The sequence below is a fragment of the Vidua macroura genome, chromosome 3, assembly GCF_024509145.1.
Source record: "Vidua macroura isolate BioBank_ID:100142 chromosome 3, ASM2450914v1, whole genome shotgun sequence".
Classification (NCBI taxonomy): Eukaryota; Metazoa; Chordata; class Aves; order Passeriformes; family Viduidae; genus Vidua; species Vidua macroura.
In genome coordinates this window covers 82388696-82400356 of record NC_071573.1, presented here as the reverse complement: position 1 = coordinate 82400356, position 11661 = coordinate 82388696, and the positions used below count along the sequence as shown (strand labels likewise).

General features: G+C 39.2%; 1 protein-coding gene across 1 annotated transcript in view; it reads left to right on the top strand.

Moving 5' to 3' along the window:
• Nucleotides 1-899: 899 nt before the first annotated feature.
• The window catches only part of TTK (TTK protein kinase), a 28577-nt gene continuing 17815 nt past the window's right edge, over nucleotides 900-11661 (top strand). Inside the window, exons 1-5 of the mRNA XM_053974607.1 lie at nucleotides 900-1010; nucleotides 2264-2425; nucleotides 4048-4192; nucleotides 4468-4693; nucleotides 8822-8928. Of these exons, the coding sequence (XP_053830582.1) occupies nucleotides 4048-4192; nucleotides 4468-4693; nucleotides 8822-8928 (478 nt within the window). The 5' untranslated portion in view covers nucleotides 900-1010; nucleotides 2264-2425. The remainder of the gene's footprint in view (nucleotides 1011-2263; nucleotides 2426-4047; nucleotides 4193-4467; nucleotides 4694-8821; nucleotides 8929-11661) is intronic.

The window sequence follows — 11661 nt, the reverse complement described above, 5'->3', positions numbered from 1 at the left end:
CATTACATTCTAAAAAAGGTGTTTGGACAAAATTTCCTCGTTGAAATCTTTTTGCTGAGTGTAGAGTGAGCCTGTATCACTAGATGAGCTGAGATATTTAAAATGTAGATTAATAAATAAGAATGAGATAAATTTCAACGAAAGGCCACTGTAGGTATCTTATTATTAGACATCATGTGTGATGTCTATGGCAAGCGAATGACTAGCAACTTACCAAATTAATAAGGAACAAATACACATCTGATTTTTATAATGTGCCATCAATCTTGAAAATAGACTATAATAAGCATAATACTGAATACATTACGAGCACCAGAAGAACCATACAGCTGCAAAGAACACAATTTACTGTGTACACCCAGAACGCAAACCGAGAGGCCGAACTGTTCTGCTCAGTGCGCTTGCATTACTACGGTCCAAGAAGGGGCAGCTCAGAGAAGGAGCTGCGTTTAGCAGCCTCAGGCACACTGCAGATACGGGATCGCCTCACGAAGGATCCCTCGGAGGAAAAGGTAGAGGGGAGACGTAACGCTAAGGACACACAGCCCGGCTGTTCCGTTACAACTAAATGAACCTTCAAACCATAACCGCCTACGGCCAAACGAGGAAAGCATTTTCAGATATAAATTTTAAGTAAGTCGGCGCTGCCCCACCCCCGCGCTCCCCATCCGCAACCAGGGCCGGGCCCAGCGCGCCTGCGCACCCGCCCCTCCGCTCGGGCCCCACAGGGCGCCGGGACCCGCGGCCAATGGGCGCACGCCGCAGTCCGCGGCCAATGGGCGGCCGGGCCGCCCGCGTTTCCCCCTCCTGCGGCCAATCAGCGCTCGCTTCCTCCCGCGTTCCGGCCAATGGGAGGAGCGCTCTTGGGGCGTCGCTCACGTTCAAACCGGGGGCAGCGCGCGAACGCGCTCGGTCGGAGCCGCGTCCCGGCCCCGCAGCGGCGGCGGCCTCGGCCGGGAAAGACAGCCAGGGTGAAGGGACCGGGCCGGGGAGCAGCGGAGTGAGGGAAGGTGGGTGAAGGGGTCAGGGGGCAGCAGAGGTGCTGGTCTGCGGGGAGGCCGCGGAGGAGCTGGGCCGGGCTCCTCGGCAGCCCCGCGGCTGCGGCTTCGCTGGGCTTCCGCCCCTGAGGGCGAGGAAAGCTGGTTGCGTCTTCCGCCTCGCGGTCTTTGTTTATGCCACATTGCCTCACCTGCTGCGCTGCTGTTAAGGCTCTCTTTTACTTAGCCCAATTTTGCATCTTGGTGTCTTATCATTTTTGTGTCTTACGTTAGATTTTAATATTTTTCTCTTTCTTTCCTAGTGTTGCTATTTTTTTTAAATCGATGACGGTTCTTAGTGTTAGGAGTTTTTATTTTCCTTAAAAAAAAAATCCTGATTTAGGATTTGTAAATAAAACAGAAGGAAGATTTTTATAGATAGTACTTTTTAAAGGCTAAATAGATGCTTCAGAAACAGGTGTTATTTTACCTCTCCTCTATAGAAAACAAAAACAGAACAAGTAGTGTAATACAGTAAATACAATATTTCAAGACTGGATGATGTTACTTCTTTTTATTATCAACGAGTATTTTTGAGTGTGTTAGCTGTGGAATCTTACCACCAACCTGTAGTGCCATTTCATCCATTTACTTCTCTCAAGTCTCTGTCCTTTGGCTCCTTGTGTAGTGGGTCTGTATGAGGGGTTGAAGTAACTGTAACTACTACACTTTATTTAGAGGTAGTTCTTCCTGGTCTTTGCACTGCGTGTTCTCCCTCTTCCCTCGTTCTCCCGAACCTTCTCTCCTGTCGGCATTCCTACATCACAGGCATGCTGCAGTGGAGCTGTTGCTACCTCAGTGCCTTTGTAACAGCATGTGGCTGGTTTAGGTCTTTGCTGTTGTCAGATTTTAAATAAATAAATATCAGGAAAATTAATGGCAAATGATTTCTTTAAGAGTAATTATGTAGTAGATTAAGAACAAATAAACCTCTGGATACTTGCTTATGGTTGAACACTGGCATGAGTAGAAAGGTTGCTGGGAAATCATGACAATACGTAGATGAATATGCCCTTCGTGTACTTTTTAGTATCTGAACGCAAGCTGACACTTTTGAAGGGGCTTTTCCTCATTCAAAATGTTGTCTTTAAGCCTTTTTTGTTCTAATTTTATTACTAACTAGGAATAGTTTATTTGATTTTGATGAAATCTGTATTTCTGGGATGTGAAGATTAGGCAAGCTTACACGATAAGCTTTCAATGTTTAACCCATTTTTGATACACAGGAACTTCTTCAGGATGGAGAGCTTCATTTCTCGCCTTTGGATTCTTGGGATCATCTGAGGCCCTCATCCATCTTACCTTTTTGACAAGGCATATCCATTCTTCAGGAGAGTTGTTCTCCATTATATGTTGAACCTAGAGCAGTTAAACAGCACACCAGAAATGTAAGTTTGACGTGTATTGCTACGACTCAAGATCAAATTTATACAGAAATTTGTTTTTCTTTTTGTCTACTGCATTTGGGAAGCTATCACTGCAGAAAGAATAATGAACCTTTGACATTGGTGAGGAAAATATAAAGACTATGCTTAAGAAATCCAAAATCCACATGGGAATTTTTAGCAGTTATGGTTGTAATGAGATATTGTGGTCTTTCTTAACATGAGGTAAATTTTTTTTGGTTGTCTTGGTGCTTCAGATTCTGGAGAAGCTGACTTCACCCATACTTTGAGGGAGTGGGTAGAGTTGGAAGTCACGTTTCTGTGGATATTCTCACCCATAAAGAGGTGATTTGGAGTGTCTGATTTCCTGTAGCCCCTTCTACAGTATTTTCAAAGGGCAAACCTGCAATGTGTACTAAAACTTTCCATATGAAGTAAATAAGTATCATCTGTACAATGGCATATGAACAGTATTTGCTGTAGTAATCACCTATGTAATTTTTAGCAGCGTGATCCCCAAAAGATGGGACAGTTTACAGACCCACTCTCAGAACAGCCTAAATTGGCTCTGGGGGAGAAATAGATATTAAAGCAAGTGTCAAACAAGCACTAAAATTAAAATCTATTCAGTGTACATTTTTGAATATGAATAAGAGGGGGGTTCCTTTATTTTTTCTGTTCAGTGAGACAAAAATATTATTTCAGATTCTACTGATTTAGCATACAGTCTTTAGCTTTCATAGGATTTTGAGGTTTTTTCATCATAGGCTTTGCTTGAGGCTATTTGAGTGTCTCTCCAGACCCTTAAGGTGCTAAGGCCTCTTCATAGTGGTAATGTAGATGGTGCCTTTGCTGAACTAAGTCTTGGAATTTACACAGGGAAACTGTGTTTTGAACCTACAGAACGACATTTCTATGTAGACAAGAGCAGTCTTGGTATTCTTGGTGGGCCATATCAAGTTCAGGATGAACATGAAATACTTCTGCTTTATAAGCAAGCTCTTGTAAGCTTTCTGATTTATGGTCTTTGTTTGGGGAAAGCTGGGAGCCTGGTGCTTTTAAAGACATGCCAGCTTCTGGTGAATAACACTCTAAAAATGATTTGTGGGACTTCCTGAGAGTGGTGCCTGGTGTATTTTTTGTCTTTGTCATTTGATCAGAGGAGAATGTGAATTCTTTTCTGCGTAGCCCACTGTGAGGACTAATTGCCGTAACCTGTGGCGAAGAGCTTGGATTAACACTGTGCTAAACTAAAGCCAGCCTAATTATGAGTACAGAATGTGATTTAAGGCGATGGACTGGAAGCTATTTCAGGCAACACATTGTACTCCCCATTTTATTCAAATGCTGAATATACCCTATTGGAAAGGCTACTGGGAAACGGATTAGGATTTGGGTGGATCAGTTATGTACCAATTCTTTTTATTTGTCCAAGTTGTCTTCTGCAAAGAAGTTTACTTGTATAACTACATTGACAAAGGCTTAATAGAGAATTTGTTACATAATGTGGTTGAGTCTCAAGCTCTAAATTATACATGAGAGGCTTTCCCATGGTAATTCCAATCAAAGTGAGCTACAACAGGATTCTTCAGTAACTCCATTGTTTTTTAACCTTGTGCCTGCAGATGGAGGAGACAGACCTAAGTGAAAGAGGATTGCCACATATTACATCAATCATGAATAGAGTTAGAAACTTGAAAAACAAATACAGAAATGAAGAGAATATCACAGATGAATTTAACTATACTAAAATCTCAGCTGATACAACAGGTATTTTGTTTTGTTATTCTACTGTCACTTATGCAAAAGATCTTAACCTAGACTGAGTGAAAGAACCATTAACTGAAAGGATTTCAAGTTTAGTGTTTCTTCAGTATTATTGACCACAAGGTTAATTTCGTCTCTCCTTATTTCTTAGCTCTGTTGCTTTAATCTTGTTTAAAATATAGTCAGTACGTGTCTTGCACAAAAGCTTATAAAAAGTGTTTTCTTTTGTACATGTTTGCTGCTGTTGTAATCAATCTCCTTTTTTGTTTTTCTGTCAGATAACTCTGGAACTGTCAATCAAATAATGATGACAACAAATAATCCAGAAGATTGGCTATGTTTTTTACTTAAACTAGAGAAAAAGGGTGTTCCTCAGATGGATGTTAGCCTACTCAATAGACTCATTGGTCGTTACAGTCAAGCAGTGACTGCATTACCTGCAGAAAAGTATAGTCAAGATGAGAGCTATGCTCGCATCCTTGTGAGATTTGCTGAGTTGAAAGCGTAAGTATAAATTTTCCATATGAGAACTCATCATCCTGTTTTTGAATTAAGATTACCTTGTTTCATTAGTGTTTTCTGCAACAGATTATCATATTGAGTGTGGATGGTTTCATTCTGTTTCCTTGAGGGTAAGTAGCTTTGGTTAGGCAGCTTATCTGTTGTCTCCACAGTACTTGGATTTTTTGTATATGCTAATAAGCATGATTGTTTAGAGCTATTTGATTTAGAGATGTTAACACACTACTTCTTTTCTTGGTTCTGTATGTGAGGTACAAGAGGGACTAGCATGCAATCCTTTTTTGAGCTCTATTTTAGTATGCTTTCTCTCTTATTAGACAAGATCATCACAGATTAAATTAGCTGCCTTAGGATAGGAACAATGTTTTAGAACATCATTCTCTAGTTCCACACTTCGAAAATTAGTTTGGGTTGTGGTCATTTATTGTTTTACTCAGTTCAAATTCGAGCAGTGTGGTTGTTCAGATGTGTTCAGACATAATATTGGACAGGGTTATAATTAGAACATTTTTTTGTGAGGGGTTCTTCTGTCACTTGAAATATTATACCAAATATTTTGATGAAGAGCTGTATTTAAACAATGCAGCAATCTAGCAATCAGAGCTGAGCAAAAAATTTTCCAGTGAACATAGCTAATCCTTTTCTTGTATGTTCTTCCCCTATTTGACTTTTTGGCATATGGTTTCATCTGGCAGTGTGATAAATGTCTCTTCTCTGCTTTGTTGTTTGCATGGATCTTGCTGCAACACTGCTGCTAAAAGCATACAGTGGAAGTAATCTGTTGAATCTCCTGTTGAGAAACAGGAGTGAATAATGACCTTGTGAATCTTTAGTATCTTGAAGAGGGAAGGTGTTTTTGTGTAAGTGGAGTAAAGAATCTCTTCCAGAAAGGTTTAAAGCTTTAAATGGCATTCTTCTTCAAAGATCAATTACTTTTCCTCAGAGCAGAAACTGTGTTATGTAGGCTCTGGATCCTAATTTGTGGAAATTCTTGTCCAGAACAGTGATCAAGTCACATCTGTTATCTCATTGTAGGAGGTTTTAAGTTCAGAAAGATTATTTCCTACCTCTCTAATCACTTGGACCTATTTTCACTTGATCTTTAGAACATGGTTTGAAAGGTGGATACTGTTAATCTGTGTGCAAGAGCGATGTTCAGTATTGTGTGTTATGTATTGCAGAAAGCAAAACTGAAGGTGCTGTCAGTAGCTTGTTAATACATGAATAGTATGAACAGTTCTAGTTGTGGTGTCTCACTGAAAGGTCTTCAGTTGTTTCACTGCTACACCCTCTAGGGACCTTTTTGGGAGAATAGTCTTTCTTGTTTCACTATTAAAATGCTCTCTACAGCTGGACTAAAATAACTTCTATTTTAGTAGCCAGACTTACAGAATCCACCTGTCTTACTAGGTAGCTCAGATCTGCTTTTTGTTTTCTGCTGCATATTTAATTGTCAAATATCCTCAGTCATATGTTTCCTGACATGCCTAATAAACATTTCTTTTAAAAAGATGAACAACCCACTCCAAACACCTTTTAAAACAATGTACCCACCAAAATCTGATATAGCATCACTATAAGGATCTCCCTAAATGATGATTCCTCGTTTGGAAATTACTTTCAGATACTAGCTTGTTCTTAATATTTTTATAAGCTAATACTTCATTATCCAGACTAGCATATAATATCAATTATTTATATGCAACTTCATCTCTGAACTACATGTGTAATCTCACCAGCAATGAAATTACTTTTGGCTGGTTGGAACTGAAATCCAACAATGTTGATTGTAATTTGTGGATATTAACTTAATCAGTGGCTACTTAGTTGGATCTTTTGTGTTTGGCATGTTTACTTACTGCTCATAACTTATTCTCATTGGTCATTATTTTTGTTTCAAATTTCCCTGTTGTTCTACACTTCTCTATTCCTGGCTGTCAGTTTGTCCAGTACTATATATTTTGTCTTTACTCGGTTTTAGCTTCTCTTAAAGAAAATCCTCTCATCTCATGACTTTGAGTGCTTCTGGTTAATTTTATAGCTATTGCAAGTAAAGCAATACTGATACTGCAAGTTAAGTGACAGTGATAGGTGCTCTGATGATGCTATCTTGGGTGGGAGAAGAAATGTGATTTCAGTGGAATTGTTTGCTGTTTTCCCAGGTGTTCCACCTAAACAAGGTGGAAAAGCAAATCAGCATCACAAACTTCAGAAGCAGTGGCTTGAGATTTTAGTATCTACTGCCATCAACAGTTTTGTTCTGACTGTAGAATTATAGAATGGGAGGTTGTTGGAATGGATCTTAAAGATAATCTAGTCCCAAGCCCTCCTTCTGTGGGCAGGGACACCTCTCACTAGACCAGATTGCTCAAGGCCTTCTCCAGCCTGGCCTTGAATGCTTCCAGGATTGGGGCATCCACAGCCTCTCTGGGTAACCTGTTCCAGTGTCTCACCACCCTCACAGTAAAATTTCTACCTAACACCTAGTCTAAATTTCTTCTGTCATTTTGTACCCATTTGTCCTAGTTCTACCACTAGAGTTCCTGACAATAAGTCCCTTTATGGCTTCCCTGTAGGCCACCTTCAGATACTGGAAGTTTGTTATGAGGTCTCCATACAACCTTCTCTTCTTCAGGCAAAGAGCCCCAGCTTTCCCAGCCCATCCTCCTAGGAGGGGTGCTCCAGCTGCCTAATTACCTTTGTGGCCCTTGTCTGGACTTGTGCCAACAGATCCCTGTCCTTTTTATGTTGGGAGCTGGATGCAGTGTCTCAGAGCAGAGGGGCAGAATCACCTGTGACCTGCTGACCATGTTCCTTTTGGTGCAGCCCAGGATTCTGTTTGGTTTTCTGGGCTCCAAGTGCACATAACTGGCTCATGTTGACTTTTTCATCAGCCATCACCCCCAAGTCTTTCTCCCTAAGCCTGCTTGCAATCACATCTCTGCCCTGCCTTTAGGTGAGAAACTGGATTTTTCCATTCTTGGCACTGGACCATTTTTGTCCTGGTATCTTCTTTAGCTGCAGTTTGGCTGTGCCAATACCTTTTGACCTATTATTGTACCAAATTTGTCTGAAGAACCCTTGAGTGTCCTCTGAAATAATTGAAGACAGCAAATGCTTCTATGATTTTCTGTATTGTACATTTGCAATGCCAGACCTGCTCTCCTGGAATGCTGCTGGCTGTAGCACAGTGCCACCAAGTGTGTGACAGTTGGTGCCTGTTGCTAGTGTTAGGTCTTGTTCTGTCCATTGCTATCCAAGCTGTTGCTGCTTTCTACAAGAACTTAAAATTTAACTCTTTGAAAGTTAATGTAATACATTACAGCTTATTTCTCTCTTATTGCTCTTATTTCTCTCTCTCAGCTCAGACTTTGCCTGCAGATGGGTTAGTCTGTGCCTGTCCTATTGCTTTGGATGACCAGAGCTGAGTTCAGTAAACCTATGTGACTCTAGTAACATGCCTAAACTATGAGAAACTTCTTTCGTTCAAAATTCCACTTTTATTTTGAAACATGCTCATAAATCTTTCACTCTTCCCACTTCTAAGTGGTACCTTTGTGTACCTGTTTTGTGTACTTGAGCCAAGGGGAACTCGGGAAAGAATTCCTTAATATCTTGGTTGTAGATGTTGCTGGTAAAAGTGTTAAGCTCCCTTTTATTTACGTCAGTTGAAACATAACGTTAATGTATTTCATAATAATACAGGCTTAGTCCTTTTGTATCTTGACTGGTATTTGCATAGGCTGTAGTTGCTCTTGAATATTTAAATGTTGGTGTGCTGTGTGTAAGCATGAACCTGCTCAGCAATCTATGGCTGACTGTAACACTAGGATGAGAATTTGCCAAAAGTAAATGAACTATGAAGTGTGAAAGAGCTTAAGGATTGAGTTCTTTTAGTTTTGGGAAGGTTTAGCTTGATATCTTTCAATTATTAGAGTTTTAAGTTCTTTGCTTATTTGTAGTACACTGATTACTCTAAGAAAGAGGAAAATCTTTAGCCTATAGGTGGGTTGCTTTTTCAAAGTTCTTTAAAGGCTTCATCCCCTGCGAGGAACTTCATCCTTCTCAGGCTCTTTGCCTTGTATAACTGTGGATGTGCTATCTTCACAGTCTTCAAGATCCAGAGGAGGCACGGGACCAATTTCATCTGGCCAGACTGAACTGCAAGAAATTTGCTTTTGTGCACGTGGCTTTTGCACAGTTTGAGCTATCACAAGGTATGTAAAAAAAAAAAAACCAAAACTTGTTTGGTGTTGCTGTTCTGTATTCTCAGTTTTGTTTTAAATTTCTGCTCCTTTACATAACTTGTAAGGAAACTGACAGGTATTGAATAAGGAAGAAAAAAGTTGGGATTTTTTAAATTGAAATTTACTGAGAACATGTGTTCACTTTTAAAATGAAAATATGCACACAGTTCATTGTTATTTTCTGTTTTAGAAATAACTTTGAAACAAGGTGAAAATTGTTAGTAGTTTCTACTTTTCTAATTTAGATCTTGCAGTGGAAGGCTTTTGGTTAAGGCTTTTCTTGCATTGAAAATTGAGGCTCAAATACTTTGCTTGCTTGTGGCAGAAATTCTGTCTTCTTCCAAAAAGCATCTGTAGATAGAGTATGTTTTTTATTAAACAAATAGACACTGTCAATGTGCAATTTGGTTGCCCTGGTACTTGCTAGCAAGGCTGTGTTGGCTTGTATTTTTGGGTGTCTCTTCTGTTTCCATGGGTGATTTGAACAGTGACCTATGTCACCCTGTGTATTTCTTCCTTTGACAGTTTGCTCTGTACAGAAAGACAAGCACATTCGGTGAAAGTCATTTTCTTATCTGAATGGAAACGACTTGATTAATATATTTCAATTTCTTTGTGATTTGTTTTCCTTCATGGTTTTTTTCAGTATCATACAAATTGTTGTATACTGCCTAGTATGAGAAAACTTACCTACACTAAATAAATTAATCTATTCTACACTCTAGATTGTGAATATATTTTACTAGTTATTCCTCTTTCTTTACTTCTGTTTATTTTCCACTAATAGTGGTTTTGTCTATACATTTTTGCTCCAGTACTACTTTTTAACTGTATTTTAGGATATTGTTTAGATGTTCAAAGTGTGGCCCATGAGGCAGAGCCATTTTGTTAAAATCAAAGTAGATACTCATTTGTCATCTCAGATTTCCCAGTTTTTCTTTACTAATAAGTTGTTTGGCATTAGAGCAGGAAAGGCTATGAACCAACCTCCCCCGATCCCCTCCTCCCCCCACCCCCAAGAAGTGTGTGTTATGTTTTAGGAGTGACTCCTGTACAGGATGGGGAAAAGAAAACAAAAATCTGCATATTTGTGACTTGAAATTATGCAGTTTCTGTGCTATGCATAAGTCTGACCAGTCTTGTTCTAATATAAACTTGTGGTATTGAACTTCTAAACAATAGTAAAAAGAAGCTACTAATTTATTCAGTGAGCACTGGATGCTTATTTAAACAGATAATTAAACTCTAATATTGCAATAACAAAGATATTGTTAAATAAGTGTAATAAAACCTACTGTGTAATTTAATAAAGTGTAGAAGTGTTGCTACAGGTTACCAGTGACTAAATTCATCCTGTAGTTATGGGATGTGTTCATGCAGTAATTTCTCTCACTTTGACACCAAGTAATCAACCTAGAATGAAGTCCTAACACCAAAGGAAACAAGCCAGTTATGATTGGCTTTGTTTTATCTGCGGTGTGCTCTCTGATTTGTATCTGTTACCCTTGAGCTGATCTGGGTGTCCTTTGGTAATGTGTATGGAGCTACAGTGTCCCTGCTGGGCGCTTCAAAGAGGATTAGTGGAACATGTGAGTTGTAAATTGTTCCTTAAGAGTGCTGTTCCTTTTTCACTGTGTCCACTTAGGCCAGAGGGAAAGGAGGAGGGCTGTGCTTTGCTTCTTCATCCCGGTGATTTCAGCAGTGATTGGCACATCTGTCATCATTTTCTTTTGCATTAAGAAGAAAAACTTAATTGCATATTCTCTTCCTTAGCTCAGAGTTTTGCTCAAGATAAAAGCTCAAGCTGAAATTGTGAAATTAGACTTGGTAAATTGATGTTGATTTCTTAATAATTGAATATTAGTGACCTGGAAATGGAGTGACACAACAAAGGTGCCAGTCTGTTTTTTGTGGTTTTCTTTCCTTTTTTTTTTTTTTTTTTTTTACTTAAATACTGACTACAATTTCATTTAAATACCTCAGATGAGGAGTTGTTTTGTCTTTAGTTGGGTGGTGTACTTGAAGATGATTTGCTGTGAATTGGTCAGAACTCATGACCACAGAAAAAAAGACTCTACTCATGACTATTTCAAATCTTATGCCAAGGTGGTTGATTGAGGCTTTTGGATGTGATGAAGTGGACTGATTGGAATTCAGAAATACTTCTGGCTTTATTTGGTGCCTTGGATCCTCATCTATTAAAGGGAATGAAGCAGTTAGTTTTTCACATACATGTTTTGGTGTCATGCTCTTTCTTACTCAGTGAGGCACATAATACTAGGAGGAATTACTTTTGAGTAGTAGGTCTTGTTGAAGCAATGTGTGGTTACTAAATATAGCCAAAGGTAGAATCACAGAATGCTGGTTAAGGATTCTTAGAGCCTATCCACTTTTCTAATGATTTAGGAGAAAAAACAGTATTTGGCTATATGGTTAAAAACCAAATTCTAACAAATTAGCGCAAAATTGATTTAAATGAAGTTATAGCTCATCTAATTTTGGTGCTTCCTTGCTTCAGTGTTTGATATCATCCATTTAATATTCTTAAAATAAGTTACTTAAAGCACAGGTTCCTGATACCTAGACTTCACTTCCACCAGCCTGAACTGAAAGCAACAGTGATGTCTACCTTCATTTACGAGTGGAGATTTGAGTGTGGGGGACATGGTGCTCAAAATATACTCAAGTATATGCATAATAGCA